Source organism: Idiotropiscis lumnitzeri, chromosome 8 (genome assembly GCF_059441095.1).
Source record: "Idiotropiscis lumnitzeri isolate Australia: NSW breed Sydney's pygmy pipehorse chromosome 8, RoL_Ilum_1.0, whole genome shotgun sequence".
In the NCBI taxonomy this organism is placed as follows: Eukaryota; Metazoa; Chordata; class Actinopteri; order Syngnathiformes; family Syngnathidae; genus Idiotropiscis; species Idiotropiscis lumnitzeri.
The window spans coordinates 8,924,758-8,944,597 of NC_142398.1; the positions used below are offsets into that span (position 1 = coordinate 8,924,758).

Sequence of the window (19,840 nt, forward strand, 5' to 3'; positions counted from 1 at the left end):
ATGGTTGATTTGTAAATGCAGTTCAAATTACAATCCTGCATAAAAATACACAAACATTCAAGCTTTTGCTTAAAAGAAAAGGCAGGAAAAGCAGACGTGAGATGCTCAACTTTAATGATAATTCGTCTTTGTCTAACTTTTTAATAGCATAAAAACATTTGAAACAGGGGTGTGTAGACTTTTTATATACAGTGTGCTGTGTATGCAAAATACTGAAATAAATACCAAATAAGTGTAAAAACTCCAATATCTTTGTTGTGGTGTTAAACTCATTCACTGCCATTGATGTCTATAAATAAAAATAATTTCATCATAACTGGCAGTGACTTATGAATAAATGAAATGTTGAATGGATTCATGTGCACCTCCAGGTGAAGGTATGGGAGATCCCCCCTCACGGCCTGTTCAAGAACATGACGGTGGCGTGGAAGGAGCTGCAGGGCCACAGCCGCCGGGTGGGCCTCATTGAGTGGCACCCCACCGCCAACAACATCCTCTTCAGCACGGCGTACGACTACAAGGTAACGAGCTACGACCACTGGAAATTCCGCGTCAAATACTATTAGCGAGCACTGGAGTGTGTCACAATGTAGCCGAACAGGTCTTAAATATTTTTAGAAGATTTGTTGATATGATGAAGATTACACACAGCTTCACAAAAATAAAAACAAAACTATGACGGAAGCTGGCTGACTCCAAAGTAAATTTCATGACTGTCCTTCAGACAAGATATTATCAAAGCATGGATTGCTGTGCAACAAAAGACGTCAGCTATGCTTCTTGAGGTAAAAATAACAACAAAAAAAAAACAACTGGACTTAAACTTAGTTACAAAACAAGCCAAATCTAAATGTTTAGCTGCTTTACTGTGCTTGAGGCATCCTCTCCTTCCAGGTGATGATCTGGAACCTGGACTGTCCGGAGCAGGTGATCAAGAATCCCGTACGAACCATCAGCCTCCACACGGACGTGGTGCTGTCCATGTCCTTCAACACGGACGCCAGCCTCTTAGCCACAACGTGCAGGGACAGGAAAGTGCGACTCCTGGAGCCGCGCACGGGGACCCTGCTGCAGGTAAGCTTCAAATCTATGGGAATTCAGTCTTCTCCAACCTTCTGGGTTCGTTTTCGACAGAACTTTTATTGCTTTCATACCACTTCCGGAATATATCCCCAACTTCAATCCTCTCATGTCTTGCAAACTTGACTCCATTCTTCCTCTGATGGATTTCCGCCTTTGAAAGCTGAAAATGTTCAGACTTTATCTTCACATTCAGTTTTAGTGCTGATTACAAAGAACATCATTTGCTTTCGACACAACACTAACACAACACTATTGATTTGTTGCACCACTTCTGGCTTTTATAACAGCTGGACATTAAGCGGAAGTTAATTTACTGTTCAATTCATAATCCGCAAACGCAATATTAATCAGAATGACGTTTCGACTAGTGGGACTGCATAGAACGTAAATAAACGTGTTAAGAAATCTTTTGGCTTGAATTTCCCGTTAATGAGTGAGAAACATTCATTTTCATCATCTGGTTCCAACTTTTTCTAATTGCTTTTGTCAGATCAGCTTTACTGGTCGGAGCTTTCTTCATGGATCATTTTCTTCAATTTGCACCAAATATTTTCAATTGGCTATTTGTATCCCACCTTATGTCTAGATGCATTATCATCTTGAAAAATGATGTCATCATCCCCATACATCCTTTCATTTCATGAGATCAGAAAAGTGTCCGAATTGTCAACGCAGACAGCATGAAGGATTGCGATGTAAGGTTTGCGACGTTTAAGCGTCTGTGTGCTGTGCCGGTTGCCAGGAAGCCAACTGCAAGACACACAAGGCCAGCAAGGTGCTGATTCTGGACAACGTGAACAAGCTGCTCACCTCAGGCACGTCCCGATGTAACCAAAGACAGATTGCACTCTGGGATCTGGTAAGGACCGGCACACTTCTGCACACCTAAAACTGATTTTATTTTTAAATTTTTTTATTTTTTTGCTTTAACACCATAAGGTTTTTCTTCGTTTTTCAACCATCGAAATTATTTTATTCATGATCTTTCTTTGTTTTATTTGACCTCAGTGTTGTGTTTCTTCTTCATTTTAACACTTCGCTATTTTTTTCTACTACATTTTAATACGTTAATTTATTTTATGTCCCTTAATTTCACCCTCTTACTTTGATTTATTGAAAATAATTTTTTCCAACTTAATTTTGTTTCATTGTTTCATCCCCTAAACATTGTTTTTTAAAGAAAAGGATCATTCATACATTATCATGATTGTTGTCCCTGAATCTAATCATATATAGTAATGGAGACATTGTCATATCATATCACAACTTTGTATTATTTACATCATTTTACCACCTTATTATTTAGTTATATTTGACTCGTGACGTGTTAAGCCTACAGGTGTGATTTTGAACCCAGGAGAAATGTTTCTGACGTGTGTAAACTACAGATTATGTTCCTCTGACCTCATTTTACCTTCGTGTCCAAGAGATTGTTATCATTTCCGACCCAGCACAACCACCACAATAGTACAAATAATAATTCAGATTCATGTGCAAGTGGGGAACCCAAATAAGCTTTTTGTTTAGCGTCCTCAATCAGAACACGAATAACGTCGATAAGATTGAAGGTCTCTTCAGTCAGACAAGTTGTTGAAGTATTGTAGAAATACAACTCTGACATCTAGTGGACATATTCAAGCACAAGCATACCAGTAATTATCTGCCGATCTGCTTTTAAAGGGACGCTTCATTGACGACAACATTATAAAATAGATTTACATGTAAATATGACATCAGTACTAAATTTATATATATATTTATTTTTATTTTTTTTATATATTATATTATTTTATATTATATTAAAGTAGAGCATGATTTAGTGTGATGGTTGTCAGTTGCTATTTTATTGTCCATTTTATTGTGATTATGTCCAAAGTGAAGGATTAGGGATTTAGTGCTTTTTGTTGTCGTTTTTAATTCTCGGAGAGAGAGACTATGCAAATAAAGTTGTATTATATTGTCACTGGTGTTTTAACTTTGAAATATTCACGTGATGTTTGATGTATTTGAAACATGTAAATCTCTTTAATATCTGTTTACTTTCATCTGCCGTCACTATAACGACCACATTATTTTATTTGCTTCCATATTACTGCCCTTTGTTTTATTTGACTTTTTCACCATATTTTAAAAGATATGCCGCCATCCTTTTTATACTTAATTTACCTTACTCTGTTTTATCTTAATGCATTTGCGTACTTTATTGTAGTTTACCTTTTAACCACCGTACTTTGTATAATTTCACTTTCTTTCCACCTAGCTAGTTTAATTCGCCGTTATACCCCCTTACTTTATTTAATTTCTACACCAGGCTTTGTTTTAATTTATCTTATTTTAGCACCATGCTTTGTTTTATTTAACTATTTTGACCATCTCACTTTATTTTAATTTAGCACATTACCCACCTTACTTTGTTCATTGTACCAATGCCAATTTTTATGAATAAGGCTGGAGGGTCAATGCTGGATGACTTCCGAGATAGCTGCCGGAGGGCGGGGGACTGACCCGCAAAAAAGGGTCAGGTGCCCAAATCTGGTATTTTCACACCTTTGTTCGATTTTTACTCCTGACTTTAACGCATTTTATCGCGGTACTTTCGACCATGTTATTGAATTTTAGTTTTGCCATTTTACTTTTTCGTTTGACTTGATTTGACGTAACTTATGCCTATGACAGGAAGGGTGGGGCAGTGTAAGGGAATCAGATTTTATTCATCTAACTGTAATTTGTTTATGATTTTGTTTTAGGATGACCTGTCAGTGCCTTTGTTAGAGGAAAGCCTGGATAGTTCGTCAGGGTTCCTCTTTCCGTTCTACGACCCTGACACACACATGCTGTACGTGGCCGGCAAGGTGAGTCGTCCCGCAGAATTTTTGACGCGCTCTGCTAAATATAAAGCAGTGGTACCTTTACTTATGGTTTTAATTTTAAGATTTTTACATGACAGTTTGTGAGGTCAAATGCATTTTGTGCTTCATGAAAATGTATTGAAGAGCAAAATTGAGATTCAACCACTTCGACAAGTGAACTAAAACAATTCAACTGGAAATTTTAAGAAAAAAATATGCTAACTAAGAAAAATAATACTTAAAATAAGCAAAATTATCTGCCAACGGTACAAGAACATTTTACAGAACAAGATTTTGAAAAATGAGAAAATAATACTAAGCCCATATCAAACACAGGAGTCTTGAAATGAGTAGTTTTAAACTAAATTATAAGAAAAATGGTGCAGCACAAGAAAAAAATGCTTAAACTCATTCTCCTAAAATAAGATTACAAATCTATATAAATTAGACATATCAATAGACAATATCTTTATTTGCACGAATCAACAATTATCTTTACTTGGACTTTTTAAAAATTTTTTACAAAGTCCCCTGCTGCCATTTAACAGTGGCGTGCCACATGCTCACGCACATCAAGATTTTTGATTGAAGCACAAGGCAAAAAAATTGTGCGAGCGACAGCTTGTAACTCCAAAAAGTTCTAAATTGGGATACTTGGAAGTCAAGGTACCACTGAGCGGCGTATTCAAAGACTTTGATTTAGCTAAGAAGCGCTGGTTTCTCCCTCCAGGGGGACGGCAACATCAGGTACTATGAGATCAACTCGGAAAAGCCGTACATCCACTACCTGACGGAGTACCGCTCCAATTTACCTCAGAAAGGGATGGGTAAGAACCACGCAAGTTGGATGTCTGCTGTAATGATGCTAGCACACCTGCGAGCAAATCTGCTGCATAAATTGAGACATCAGTCCAACTTTTGTCCTGGTAATATTTTAGATTTATTCTCACCATATCGCTACTTTACCCAAGCGACATTTAAGTTTGTGCCACACGAGTCTAGGAAGGTACAATACACTCCCAGCATGCTTTGCGGCACTAAAGAGTATAAATAGCGTTTAAAATGCCTATTTTGCATCAATCTTTATTTTATTCTTTTATTATTTGTGAGTATCCTATTCAGTTTGCTGTTGTGTAATAATTTTAGTCTTAATGCACGGACGGAATCGCCGTGTTTTTTTTTTCGTGTAAAATTTTGAGTTTATTATTTTTTTTGTTCTTTCAAACAATTGAGTTTATTCTTGTGAATTAAAAACAATAAAACAAAGGAGGATTTTTAACTCAGAAAATTTAGAATTTATTCCTGTGAATTTCTTTTCTCTGCTTTTCTTGGGAGTTTATTCTATTTTTCATATTGATTTTTGAGTTCATTCTTGAAATATTATAGCATTAAAAGCAATTCTCATAAATTTTGGACTGTCTTGGTAATATTGCTATTTCTTTGGTTCATTTCGGGTTTTTTCTTTAAAATATAAGAGCAAAATAGTATTACATAATTCTTCCAAAAAAAACAATCTCTGCCCTTTATTTTTTTCTTCTTCATATTCCAACTTCAAGATATTAAGAAAACTAATTTTCCTTTGCCTTTCTCAGGCGTAATGCCAAAACGAGGCCTGGACGTGAGTGTGTGCGAAGTGTTTCGCTTCTACAAACTGGTGACCATCAAGTCTTTTATTGAGCCGCTCTCCATGATTGTCCCTCGCAGAGTAAGAAAACCAACTCACTGCAATCAAAACGCTTTTCTGAAGTGACATCCTATTTTATTGCGTATTACAGTCAGAGTCGTACCAGGAGGACATTTATCCGATGACGGCAGGCAACAAGCCCGCCTTGACTGCGGACGAGTGGCTCAGCGGCATCGACAGAGGTCAATTAGTTGTGTCATTGGATTACTTTTTTTTTTTTAATCCTTAGAATATTGCAATTTATTGCCTTTATATATTTTTTACATTTTTGGGGGCAATTTGATTTTTTTGTCAAATGTTGAGTTTGTCACTTTTTTTCAGATGTTGCATATTTTTATTACTGTACTTTTACAGCACTTTTTCTTCAAATGTTTTCAGTCCATTGTTAAATTTTTTGGGGGGTAATATTACAACATAAATTTTACAATATTGTTTTCTTACAAAATAATTTAAATTTTTTTCTGGTAGTACAACTTTTTTCTTATTCTTTCCTCTTAATTTTGCAATAAAAAGTTTATTTGAGTAAATAAATCAATAAAAAATCATTGTACATAATGTTACACAATTATATTAAAAATAACATTTTGAGTTTGTTATATTGCACTTATTTTTCTAGTAATGTTTAAAAAAGAAAAAAAATTAAAAATAACCCTAAAATAAATTTTCAACTTTGCTATGGATACCCCGCCACCTCCCACTTCTACGCTCATGCTGTGTCCATACATTTACCATTCTTTCCAATTCCTACTTTCTGGAGTGTAGGCCCGGTGCTGATGTCGCTGAAGCCAGGCCATTCGGTGGACGAATCGAACGGCGACACCGACAAGGGACTGGGCAGGCCTCACGGCCGAGTGTACGTCAGGGAGCAGCCGGGTGGCGGCAAGACGGACAACAACGGCGTGGCAGATGACAGCAGGATGACGGTTAGCAACGGACAAGACTTCCTGCTGTGCTCGCCACCGAAGACGGAAAATGAGGTAGTGTTTTTCAGATTATGTCACCTGGGTGTGGGGTTTGATTGACAGGTAGGACCGTTCAAATCTCTATGGCTGCAATAAAAGGTAGGGCATTTTTGTCTTGGTCAATGTACATATGAATGTATATCCACACACATACACACGTGACTTAATCCCTGACGCTGATGTCGTCCGCAGCTTCGTGTGAAGTTCCACAAGCAGCAGGATGAGATTCGGAGACTGGTGGAGCTTCTCCACCAGAGGGACGTGCACATCAAACAACTGGAGCTGGAGATCAATAATATCAAAAACTCTCAGCAGAACTCACTTTAACACCTTTCGCATCTTTTATCCTTTCTTTTTTTTTTTTTAAAGACAAGCACGCGCTTCGTGGAGTCGCCTGACACGCATAAGGTGCACATATTGTTGATGTAAATACACTCAGTGATTCTTACCCACACGCTTTACGAACTTGCACATTTTTATTTTATATCGCAGCTATGCAAATTTTTAGCTTTTTTCCAAACGCTTTTTGTAAGCGGAAAGAAAAAAAAACAAAAAACAAAGATGCGTGGTGATTGTATGTAAACACGTTATTTGTTGGCTTCAATGTTCGAAAACTACACTGAAAAGAAAAAAATGCAACTGTGATAATAGAATAAACGTCATATTTCAAAGATTAAATTTGTAATTTTTATGAGTGAATTGCAAAATTCACAACTATTTTTGTTAAATGTTTTCTCGTAATGTGACTTTTATGTGTTGTGTACTTTAATGTGACTTTTTTTTGTAAATTTCACACTCTTTATTCAAATTATTTGTGTCCCTTATTTTTAGGTTTTTTAATCTCAGGAATCTAATCAGAAATTGTTTTTCCCCCACAACATTTGGAGAATAAATATGGCAACCCAAAAAAACTTAATTTATAAGAAAGTCAGATTATTATGTAAATAAAATTTTCCGACAAAATATTGTTCACAAACAAAATTTTACAAGCAATTTTATGCATTATAATGCCCAATTTAAATTTTTGGGAGGAATTAACCTCAGAAAAATAAGATGGAAAAAAATATTTTGTAAAGTTTTAATAGATTTAAAGTTAGGCTTTTTTGTAAAATTGCTGGATTTTGTGTTTGTCATTTTACCAGTTTTTAAATTACGTATTCATAAAAATTCTCCTAATTTAAAAACGTTTGGAGATCACGTTTATCTTCAAAATCGTCTTGTATTTAATTTCATGAAAAGAAAACCTAATATTCCATTCATTCTTGCAATATTGCCAAGTTTATCATCACATGTTGACTTCATATAATCTTTTTCCTTCTTAATTCCAGTTTTTTTTCTCGATAAATTTTGGGTGCGTTCTCACTTTCTACTAAATTTGGAAAATCAAAGTGTAAATTACAGATTTCTTAAAATATTGCAAGTTTATTAACTCATTATGATGCATAAAAATAGTTCAACAGAAGTATTATTTTTGTTTGTTTAGAATATTCCGTAATTCAAAATGTTTTCTAGTTTGATTTTATTCTCATACTGTGGTTATTGCATTCTCATGAATAAAATAATTATTGTAATAAAATAGTCACAAAATTGCACTTTTTCCGCCCAGAATTAATTCTCCAAGTAATCAATACTTTTTTCTTGTAATATTAATTCATTTTGGTTGTAAAATATGCCCTTACAAAAGTTTAAATATACCAAGAAAAATTATGCATTCTGTCAACTTTATGTGCTACAGTATTTTTCTTCTTTTCATTGTACGGATATTGGGCTTCCTTTTTTTTTTCTTCTTTTTTTTAAAATTATGATTAGAATGTTTCCATCGACACTTTTGATGGGAACCTTCGTACATGCCGAGACCAAACGTGCGCTTCCGTCCTCATCTCTTGTCTGGCATGGATTCAGGAAGTGGCTCTGCTTCATGGAAACTCAGGCTCCATGCGTTTGGACATGACATCAAAAGCTGGCGTGCATGTGTACTGACATTCAGCTACTGTGATAAAAAGTTAGCATCTATTTTAAAGCAGACCTTGAGCAAGCACTTGTTCACTTTGCGTTGATTTTCCATTTGAGCAAGAATAAACTGGCACACGAACAAAATGCCTTATTGGTGATGCGTTATGCATTTTATTCATTTGTTTTTATTCAGGAGTATTGCATGTTTTTCTTAGATTTTGAATTTCTCACAATATTCTGACAAATCCAACATTTTTTCTGGTTGGAAATTTTAGTCAATTCTATTGGTAATATTCTCACTTGTAGTATTCAGATTTTTCCTGATAAAGTAAAGAAAGTCTAGTGAAATATTGTTGCAATATTGCTTTTTTTCCAAATATGTCTTAATATTACAACTTTTTCTGAAAATTATACTTAGCACAAAGTTGAATCGCAAAAGATTTTAGATTTATTCTCATATTCTTACTTCGCTGTGTGTGTGTATATACATATATATATATATATATATTTCTGGTAAATAATGAATTTAGACTCAAATTTGAGTTCAGTCTAACCTAACTGTTGAGTGCTCAGCTGTAACATTCAGAAGTGTTCCTCATAATCAAATTCAGTGGAAGTTTTATATTTTTGTCATATTTAAACGTTCCAGATTTTTTTTCTTTTTATCAGTGACCCTTTTTTTTTATCTTAACCATCTCATACGATTGTGACTTTTAAAATTGTACTCACTTGATATTATAAAATGTTTTCTCTGAAATTTTTTCATGCGTGTGAAAAGCACACGAGTCCGTCCAGAATCAACTGGTTCCTTCGTTCATTTGTTCATCCAGGATTACCGTCACGCCATAGAGATGATTACTACATCATTCTTGCAGTACTATGAGAATGAACTTATAAATAAAAAATCACACACAATTTGCTTCTTGATCCTACTTAATACATTTTGGACACCTGCAAAGCACAAAATGTTAACATTTTATTTACAAAGTTGTTTTCTTGTCATACAGAAAGTAAAAATGTCGCTACAACCATGACTTGTGCAACAGGTGGCCACGCCAAAAACAAAATACGGCATGGCTCACTGGCTGCACAGCTGCTATAGCAATAATTTTATTGGGGTGGGGTGGTTGGGGGTGGGGGGTAATGAGTGAAATGAAACACAAACAAAAAGAAAATAATAAACCCCAAAAACAAAATGAAATTTCAGTCAACAAAATATTAAAAGCACAGACCCAAAAACGAGACCAGTCCCAAAGTCCTCACACGGGATACATAATATGGGATTGACAGTGAAATTGTGGAATGCTGGGTGGCAGGCTGCCTGAGAACACCGGGGCTGTTTTGGGGGGGGTGGGCGGAGGTGTGAGGTGGCTCTCACTTCCATGGGGGAGAGGAAGGGGGTGGTAGGTAGGTAAAAAAAAGTAGTTTGGTGGGTAGTGTTGGTGGCGGTTGGTCCACACGAGCCACCCATCCAGTATAGTCTTGGCCCAAAAAAGAGCTTGGAGCTGTGGGAAGCGAAGGGAGGGGGGGGAGAAAGGGGGCGGGATTGCAAGTGGAAGGAGGTTGGGCGTTCAGGTTTGGAGGATGAGGGGTGGAGTCGCTAAAAGCGCTCCGCTTGCTTTCTAGTCGTCCTCTTCGTCGTCTTCATCCTCATCTTCATCGTCGGGGTCTCGCTTTCTCTTCTCACCTTTGCCAGCTACTGCATCTGAAAGGAGGCGAAAAAAACAACAGCAAAAGAAAATTCAGGATTAACACTGGTTCTTGTGTGACCGCAAAAAGGTAAGAGTAGGTATGGATTTTTCATTTGATTCATTTTTAAATTCATTTTAAGGTTCTTTTTTTTTTAACTTGAGTTACTTTTAGTTAGTTTTTAGAGCTAGTTTTAGTTCATATCCTCACAAAATATGCTGTTTTAGTATTACTTTATTTACACACACACACACACAAATTGACAGATTAAAACAAAGACAATTTCACCATAATCTGTGTTATAAACGTAATTTGTTTCTGTTAGTTGTTTTTTTTTAAAGCTATAATTAAAATTTTACCTATTTGACTTTTAGTTATTTTGTTATGTTTTCCTAAACTTAAGGACATTAAGTATTATACTGTATACTATAACTGTCACCTTGAAACAATGTTTCACATTACCAAGCCAAGGTACATACTTTACATTTAAAAACAAGACAAAATTAAAACAACAAATACAAAAATCCAATCTCATGTTTCGAGTGGTCTAGCAATGAGCAGAGTGAGGTTGATGATGAGTCATGAATCTTCGAGTAGTGTTAGAGTCTAACACTACTCGAAGATTCATGACGTCAGTCTAACAGTTAGACTGACGTCACCAAGGTTGAACAAAGTACGACAGCGGCATCTTGTGGCAACTATGTGCAGTTACAAAGCTTTTTTGTATTCGTGCAGTTGAGGATCTCATCTCAGTGTACACAATTTAACTTAGTGTGAAATCTGGGTTTCAAATTTATTTTTCTCAGGTGAATTGTGGTCATTGACTTTGTTTTCTTCATGAAATTCAATTGGACAACTACTAAACTACTCAATATCGCAACTTTTTTTCTTTGGGAGACCTCAATTCATCACATTATTTTTATAGCATTCAACCTTGACATTTCTCTCAAAATGTCCCGACATTTTCCCCTGGTAACTTTTTCACATCCACTTTATTGTCATAACATAAAATGTTTTTTCTTGTAATTATTTTCCTGTATTGAGACTATTCTCACATTAAGAATTTATTCTCGAAATGTCATGCTATTGGAATTGAATTTTCTCCCCCCGAAAATATTCCTTTTCCATAGCGTTGTCTATGTCTGATGTTTCATACCTTCATCGTCTTCCTCTTCATCTTCCTCTTCATCATCTACTTCCCCATCAAGTCCATAGTCTTCCTCCTAGCGGGGAGCATTTTTTTCCGGTTTAGTTTGGATAAAACCTGACCCATCAACATTGTAGCGCCGAGATGTTTTTTTTTTTTTTTTTGGTCTTTACCTCATCTTCTCCGCTGACCTCCTCGTCATCGTCTTCTCCCTCGACCTCCTCCTCGTCTTCTTCGTCCTCGTCTTCCTCATCAATGTCATCGTCTTCGCCGTCCTCGTCTTCCTCATCCTCTCCCTCGCCCTCTGTGGGACAAAAGGCACAAGTTTAGAGCTCATTGTTAAGGGATGCTTGAAACCAATTTTTTTTTAGACTGACACCAGTACACGTACTCAACACTACAATGCGTAACATTTCAATCAAACCAATGATTGTATTTTTGAAGAAAGACCTTTTGTTTATTTCTAACAAGAGGCAGAAATGTCAAGCTGCAATAGAGAATTTAAGTTCAAAATTAAAAAAACAACTCACTCTGATTTAGGGTTCATTTGTAATGAACTGAAGTGTGAAATAATACAGGTTGAACTGTTAAGCATGACACTATGAAGTTGGCAAAATACGGCTGGGCAGTACAGCTGAAAAAATATATTCACGGATTTCATATCAGCCAATGTTGATGGATATAGATATTTTTTAACCTATTTTACAAAGAAAAAAAAACATCAAATGGATTCAAGATTATGTACATCCAGGTGGCAAAAGCTCAAGCATTCGCCGGGTGACCAAGGCCTTACATTTGACCAAGGCAGAGCAATTGAGCAGGTTAAATGGCTTCAAAGATTATTTTAGCCTTCTTCTCTGCCAGAGTCAAAATAAGATTAATTGAGGTGAATTAAAGTTCAAAAGTACCCTGCCGCCTATTGTTCAACAAACATTATGAAAAGGTCTATTGTAAACTCCAGCTACACACCCTTGACACCTTCCCATCTACCTTCGTCGTCGTCGTCGTCTCCGTCCACCTCTACATCCGAGTCGGAGGCTTCCTTGTCCTCGCAGTCAAAGTCATCCAGGTAGGTGAGCTGGGGCAGCAGTTTGAACACGCTGTCCTTGTAGTTGTTCATGTCGGTCACTTCGCAGTTGAACAAGTCCAAACTTCTCAGGTGTTTCAGCTTTTTCTAAGTTCCAGAAGGACGGTCAATTAGCGTGATACAAAACATACCCCCCCCCAAAAAGGCCTTGCATTTTGTGCAAACAGGAAGAGATTGAAAAAAAATCAAGTGTTTGGAATGTGATAGTTTTTTTGTGCTTAATTCATATTCACGTTTGACATTATGGCATTTGAAACGGAGGAAAAATTTTGGCCTACTGTCAAAAGAATAATCACTTGCCGTGATGTGCGCTAGTCTGCATTATATTCATTAAGAGTCCTTTACCAAATATGTTCTTGCGTGAAAGCTCCATATGCTGCACAAAAAAAAAACTCTTAATCAACAATCTGTGACTTATTATTGTAAAAGGGTAAACGCACAAAAAAGCCAAAGTGATTGAGACGAAAAGTGCGTCAGCTGATGCTAAGCTAAGGATTCGACTATGGTCCACATGTTATGCCGAGTTAGTCTTTATTAGTTCCGTAATTGAGAAATTAAAAAAAAAAATTAAAAAATCACTGCATAAATTAAAAAAATATATATAATAATTTTTGGGCAAACCCCCAACGGCTCAATCCATTTTTTTAACATTATTGATTTTTTAGTGCCATCATCAGAGTGTATAGTGAGCCTCTGCCCTGCTGCGAATATCAAAACCTCTGCAAGTCACAGACACACACCCAAAAAGAGATTGTAGATAGTAGATGCAATGAGATAAAGCATTTTTTTCTATTAGACAAGGCTTTGATGTGACTAAATGAAGCGCCTCCCTGAACTTCAACATAGTTCATTGGCAGACACAAAGAAATTACAATACGGCAGCAAGGCAACAATTTTATATTTAATGTGGCTTCGACCTGAGCACTAAGATGGCGAACAAACGTCATTTCAGCAAATAAAGACGGATAGGTTGCCCCAAAAAATTTGCGAATGCCAACCCGCAAACATGCAGTGGTTCAGTATACAGTACTCCATTTTTCCTCAAGACATTATTATAGGGGATCTCGATATACGGTGTTTCGTGGTCAAGAACGATGTACAATGAACTATTTTGTGCCCCTTTCTCTTAAACTATGTCGCATGACACTAACTTCTACCATATCGTAAAACACTCGTGTGGAGTGTTGGGCTAGCTTTGTTGTGACACTAATGTAGCTTCCAACATTTCTGTTTTATCATTTTTCTGTGTCACTTTCTCGGCATGACTAATAGATTAACGCTGAATCAAACTGTTACGTGTTTTTGGGCTTCACTCATATTCACGTTGACGTGATGGCATTTCAAATGGGTGAAAAACGTGTTTCACAGTATGATTAAGGAAGTTTTTACCCAGGATCACCCGGGATAGACTGCAGTAGAGCCCATTTTATGACAAATAAAATGACTCAGTATAAAGCCTATATATTTGAAGGTCTTATGACAGAAATAGTCTAATATTGAAAAATATTTCTAGTCCTCCACATTAGAAAAATCCCACATCCAAATGATGTTAGTAAAAGGTGTAAAACATAAATAAATTTAAAACTAAATAAATAAAGCGCTTTGGACATACCAGTGGTTCCAGCGTGCTGATTTCTTTCAAATTATTGCCGCTCAGATTTAGATGTGTGAGGTTGGGGAGTTTCTGCGCTAAGACCTCCAGGCCACCGCTGATGTTGTTGTCGCTCAACTCCAGCTGAGAGAGAAGAGATGCTCAGTTTGTGCAGCTTCTACGCAAAAAAGCGAGTGCCCGGCCACCTTACCTTTTTCAGTTTTTCTAGTCTGGGTATGTTGGAGATTGATGATAAGCCGACATTTATCAAACTGAGGAAGACCAGGTTGACAAACTCATCTGTGAGGCCTTCAGTATTTCCCTCAACCGTTCGGCAGTCGTCGAGGACGAGTTCTCGGACCTGAAGTGTGGAAAACAAGACAGCTATTGTTAACCCCCCAAAATGAAACTTTTTTTTGGACAAAATTCTTACTATTGGGTCTGTATACTGGATCTCAGTAGACCATCTAGGTGTGCCTAATGTTGTGGCCATCTATCCATTCACCTTCTAAACGGCTTATGCTTGTTAGGGTCGCAGGTGGGCGAGAGCCTATCTAAGCCACATTTTAAGTGGGAGGTGTGGTACAACCTAGACTTGTCAACAACCAATCCCAGCCCTTCACATCACACCAGGGACAATTTAGTCTTCAATTAATCGGACATGTATGTTTTTGAATTGCAGATGGCCAGATGCCGGGTTTGAACCAACAACGTCAGAACAGTGTGGTGGATACACTAACCACTGTCCGCCGTGCCACCCATCTTGTAGTCAGTATATCGTAATTGCGTTGTGGAACTCTTTCATGGCGCTCTGACATGACTAACAAACACCTTGACATTGTTGAAATATGGAAAACATGTTCAAAGAGCCCCATAAGCGAATATGAACACAGCTATATTTGTATAGATTTGTTTTAAAATTAAGGACCCCATAGAAGTTGCATACTCTTGAGATTTTAGGCACTGAAATACTGAAATGTTAAGGACTCATTGAGTCATACTTTTTGAGACGTTAGGGACTTGTTGGAGTTGTACGCTTTTTGAAAATTTAGGGAGCCTTGATGGGTAGAAGAATCAAACCATTATGAAATTTTAGGTATTTCAGTGTTTTGAATTTTCTGAAAGTTTTGAACTTTAGCCTTTATGTATTTTTTTTTACTGCTCTGGTCAGTTCCAAGATAATCTAAATGTAACGTAAACGTACTACACATTTCACCTGACAACTAAACCGTATTTTTATTGTATGTTTCTATACCAACAATAGCCCTAAACCTAATACAGGAAATAAACGAAAAGTAAAGCATTCTTAAAGTAGTTATAAAGAAAGGGGGGCGCAAGTGTGAAGGTCGAGTTACTTCGGCAAAAATTAAAACTAAACACTGCTTGCGCTGGTCAACAAACGTATTTGCAAGACAGCAAAAAGTTACAATTTCTCTTCGTAAAACACAAAAAAATGGAGGCTCTCTCATTTCTTAAAACACAGTCCCATCACTAGTTATGTCCACCGTCGATGCATTAAATTGTCAGCCTGGCCGTGTGAGCCCCGGATGGCGTGTTCGCATTGCCTGTGACAAATGCAATGATTTTTTTAAGTCAGCTAAGCTACAAGCTAGCAGCTAGCAGCCATTGCCCCTTTTAAACGCCGCCGTGCAGTAGACGAGAAGTGTGCGCGGCCGCCATTAGCCCAAGCCGCAGCAACGGGCAGGATTGCGAATACACCCTTTTTTAGTGCACACTTTTCGCGTTTTGTTTGCACTCGGCGGAGATAACGGAATATTCCTCGCCGTCGAACGAACGGTGCCCATGATTTTGCTTTGACGATGTTTTCTGGTAAAAGTGTGGCGAAGGGGGGAAAATACTGCGAACGGAAATTTAGTCGCCCCCTAAAAAAAATCAAAGATGGAGACTGTTCCTTTCTTCCAGACCTTCAAAGACGACAGAATGGCAACATGGCGACCTACGGAGAAACAGTATGCTGCTCCGAGCCTGTTTTTTAAGCGACACGCGTTATTAAATAGACATTGTGGGCGATCGACGTGTTAACACGGCAGCTTTTAAAAACACATTTCGCTGTCATTTTACAGTCCCGAGGACAAACAGCGGGCGTCGAGTTTTTGTCTGCCCACGCATGGCGCCCGCCACTAGGTGTCGAAACGCGTGTCAACACGAAGGGAGGCTCGACTTTTGGGTTAATAAACCCACCGGGCTAGAACACAATATCCCGAAAATATCATATCGAATGTGACAACGGTGGCGTTAGTAGTCGTTTGGGATGTGTGTTGAATTGTATCGGGGTTTAATGACGCCATGCGTTTTTGTAGGGCTGCCACCACTTTGGCGGATGGGCTAATATGGCGGGAAGACTGCAAGTTGGGAGGCTGCCGTTTAAAATGAGCCACGCTAGCATTGTGGCCATTAAAAAAATACAGCGAACATTTGATACGTTTACAAAATCGGGAATATTGCGAATAAGTCATCATTCTGTAGTGCGCGGTGACTTATTTCCGAGTTTTGCAACACTCCCTTTTTAACTTCAACAGCTCTCTCAACACGCACAATACGGAAATTTGCTTGAGTTGATTATTATATATGAATCAAGCTAAGATAAATCGGGTTTTATGTATATATTTTATAAACAACATGATAGTTTCGCGAGGAGCAAAGTGTCTGTTTTTTTTTTTATTCATACAGAGTGCGGCTATTAGCGCTAACCTAGTTATAATGACGTGACTCCCGAGCGGAAATGGCTGTATTTTTAATATTAATAAATACGTTAGTAACGCTTTCGCTCAATTTGCAAAATCGATTCCTAAACCTGAACAGTTGAATGTATTTTTTGTTCAAACGAGCGCCCCCGATCAGGGGTTAAACACCATGCTAAGTAGCAGCAAACATGGCTACCCAACTCGGTAGAAAGCCCCACCGCGAGAGCACCGAAATGCAGCAAGCGTGGGGCACATTTCCCTGAAATGTCCCCAGAAAGAGCGTACTCGTAGTCGCGTCGGGACCGCGGTGGCTTAGGACCTGCACTCCCGAACACACGAGGGGGGTGGCGGCTGTGAAACGGTTAAAGCGCCGCAATAATGCCGAAGCGAGCGGAGGAATTGCCGTCTCAAAGTAGCGAGCGAACGCTGCGTTCCCCCTTCGTCTCCCGGCTTGAGGCTCCGCTTCAATCGACATGAGAACCGTGCGGTGTCCGTTACATTAATCGTACTCGGAAGCAAATTTCAGGGAAGGAAAAGTAGCAAGCTAAGCTAACGCGGCGAGCTCTGGAGAAAACTAAAGGGCTTTGCTTAAAAAAAAAAAAGCACGACTCACTTCAGACGGTGTCTTGTTTCTTAGCTCCAAGTGGATCCTGTTTTCCATCAACATGGTGCCCGCCGGAGGTGAAACTTTTCTCGCCGGGGCTTTTTTGTTTTTCCTTAAGAGGGTCCTTCAGTCCAAAACGTAGAGAGATGCCCTAACGGCGGAGGGAGAATATAGGGGGGTGGGGGGTAGCCGTGTATAATGAACTGAGCCGACGCTAAGTTAGTCGGAGAGGAGAAACCATGGAGGGAAACCGGACTGAAACAAAATATATTGCTCAACAGCGCCACCTGCCATCAGAAACGCCCAGCCCAGCGCCTCCTAAAGGGGAAACGGCAAAGCTTTAAAAACAACACTGCTGTGCTCTGTCTGAGTCTTGATGCATTAAAGTTAAAACAAATAACTAAGTTAGTTAAACATGTTTAATACGATCAACTGCTAAAAAAGTCTACATTTTCCTCTGTGCTGCTTTAAATTAGTCAAACCTTTGATTATTCCTGTAATCATTGTGACTTTTGATTAATAAATGTTATGTTGGTTTAATCTTGCTGCTATCTTTATTTATTTTTACTGAGTGCCCTTTTTCGGGGGGGGGGTGCATTAAAGAGAGCGTTGTACTGTACATGCAAGGTATCCAGGGTCCACCCTCAATACTAAACCCCTCCCACTTTCCTGAAACATCAGCTCCCCAAAATTTCAAAAGTCCACAAGGCATTTTTATGAAAGTTAAGAGCATGCAATGCATGTTATTCTGCATGACAATCCTATAATACTGTTGCATGAATGCTGAAGAGCATTCAAATGAACTGTTTTATTTTTTTAATCACGGTTAAATCATTTCATTCTCAGTTCAAAACACTCTGCCTTCAAAACGTTAAGCTCATTCAGAACAACCATGTGCCAGTTTTTCTGCATTCCACAAATTTGTACTTTTCCCATAACTCCACTTTTTTTGCGATTCTAAAACGGGTAACAAATCTTTTGGATACTATGAGCTTCTTCGGTATTGATTAATTTGATGGGCTACCTGTGTAATATGCTCTTCTTAACTAACTAGCTCAAATTATTGGGGGTAAATCATCACTTCTCCACCAATGCCATGATTCAGTCATTTGATGATGCCCTTTGACCTATACAGGTTTTTCTCTTTAAAAAAAATAAAGCGCATGGTAAGTCAGGCTTTTTTTGCTTTCACAGTCATAACAAAATACCAATCCACGTGTCACTGGTGAGCTAGAACAGGCCTGCGGGCTACTCACGTGGTCCTTGGGGGCTACCTGTTGCCCACAGGCACCATGTTGGTGTCATCTGTTCCAAAATATCCAGATCTTTTTACCAATTCAAGCCATTACAATGTCAAAATCTGTGGTTCATTAACAGTATAAAATGCATCCTTTCCACGTTCCATAAATTTAAACTTCTCTGACATTCCGATGCATTCATATCTCTCAACCAATTCAAGCCATTCTGACTTTCATTCTGACCATTCTGAATTTCAGTTAATTCAGACACCTAAGCTGGTGTGATTCACATTCCACAAATTTGAAATTTTCCAATAATTCTACAAGGAACATTACATATACAAAGACATAAAGATTTTTAAACTGAGATTCTTAAACTATTCAGAACATCAGTGCTACACTTTTGACATTCCTCAAATTTTTACCTTTCCTAAAATTCCACTTTTATGTTAATATAAAATACTCACATTTCTCAGCATTTTTACTTCAAAATATATATTTAAGAAATGAATGAATGGAGCAGTGTTAAAATTTCTTTAATCCTGGCGGCACAGTGGGCGACTGGTTAGCACGATGGCCTCACAGTGCGGAGGTCGTGGGATTGATTTCGGCTCCGGCCTTCCAGTGTGGAGTTTGCATGTTGTCCTCTTACCTGCGTGGGTTTCTTCTGGGTATTCCGGTTTCCTCCCATTTTCCAAAAAACGCATGGCAGGTTGATTGAAGACTCTAAATTGCCCCTAGGTGTGATTGTGAGTGCAAGTGTTTGTTTGTGCCCTGCAATTGGCTTCCAAACAGTTCAGGGTGTCCCCCTCATACTGCCCGAAGACGGCTGGTATAGGCTCCAGCACCCCCCGCGATAATGGATGGATATACCTGCCTTTCATGTTCTAATTTGAAAATTCTGACTTTCAAGAATTCAACATCTTCCATCAGAAAAGTCCCCAAATTCATGAAGAAATTCCACTAATTTACACGTATTCTATAATTAATCTTTTTCCTTTTCAGTCTCACATTCAATTTTCCATCATTCTAAATTTTGTTTTACAAAGTCCGACAACGCCTCTACATTCACAAGAAATTTCTAAAAAAAAAAAAAAAAAAAAGGCATTGTTGTTTTCATTGACAGTAGTACATTTATATTGGGAAAAATACCAAATTTCTGAGCTTTCATTAGCGTGTTAGATGTACCTTTTGTGTCAAATCATAAATTATTCTGATTAATTGCAATTTTCCGTACTAAGCAAAGTG

General features: G+C 37.9%; 2 protein-coding genes across 4 annotated transcripts in view; one reads left to right on the plus strand and one right to left on the minus strand.

The window, feature by feature from the left end:
* Positions 1 to 8,678, plus strand: part of coro2aa (coronin 2Aa) — a 28,954-nt gene extending 20,276 nt beyond the window's left edge. For both annotated transcript variants that reach the window (XM_088303851.1, XM_088303852.1), the window contains exons 4-12: positions 372 to 521; positions 895 to 1,074; positions 1,826 to 1,942; positions 3,831 to 3,935; positions 4,663 to 4,759; positions 5,525 to 5,637; positions 5,708 to 5,798; positions 6,379 to 6,593; positions 6,771 to 8,678. In XM_088303851.1, coding sequence (XP_088159977.1) covers positions 372 to 521; positions 895 to 1,074; positions 1,826 to 1,942; positions 3,831 to 3,935; positions 4,663 to 4,759; positions 5,525 to 5,637; positions 5,708 to 5,798; positions 6,379 to 6,593; positions 6,771 to 6,905 — 1,203 coding nt within the window. In that variant the 3' untranslated portion in view covers positions 6,906 to 8,678. The remainder of the gene's footprint in view (positions 1 to 371; positions 522 to 894; positions 1,075 to 1,825; positions 1,943 to 3,830; positions 3,936 to 4,662; positions 4,760 to 5,524; positions 5,638 to 5,707; positions 5,799 to 6,378; positions 6,594 to 6,770) is intronic.
* An 816-nt stretch (positions 8,679 to 9,494) lies between these two features.
* On the minus strand, positions 9,495 to 17,631 carry anp32b (acidic nuclear phosphoprotein 32 family member B). 2 transcript variants are annotated; one of them, XM_088303857.1, is made up of 7 exons: positions 17,364 to 17,631; positions 14,257 to 14,406; positions 14,067 to 14,189; positions 12,358 to 12,541; positions 11,541 to 11,671; positions 11,377 to 11,443; positions 9,495 to 10,236 (listed from the first exon to the last, which is right to left on the minus strand). In XM_088303857.1, exons 1-7 carry the CDS (start codon positions 17,415 to 17,417, stop codon positions 10,154 to 10,156), a joined length of 792 nt encoding a protein of 263 aa, XP_088159983.1. In that variant the 5' UTR covers positions 17,418 to 17,631; the 3' UTR covers positions 9,495 to 10,153. The 2 variants fall into 2 exon arrangements, with proteins under 2 accessions (XP_088159983.1, XP_088159982.1); XM_088303856.1 differs by lacking the exon at positions 17,364 to 17,631 and adding an exon at positions 14,479 to 16,365.
* Positions 17,632 to 19,840: the final 2,209 nt, after the last annotated feature.

What these genes read in the sequence shown, in the direction of transcription:
- anp32b (XM_088303856.1), bottom strand. Translation starts at nt 14,538, where the DNA reads ATGGCCACAACATTAGGCACACCTAGATGGTCTACTGAGATCCAGTAT. An exon ending in GACTAGAAAAACTGAAAAAG is followed by an intron (nt 14,190 to 14,256) that starts GTAAGGTGGCCG and finishes CTTCTCTCTCAG; the next exon opens with CTGGAGTTGAGCGACAACAA. An exon ending in AGACGACGACGACGACGAAG is followed by an intron (nt 11,672 to 12,357) that starts GTAGATGGGAAG and finishes TTTGTCCCACAG; the next exon opens with AGGGCGAGGGAGAGGATGAG.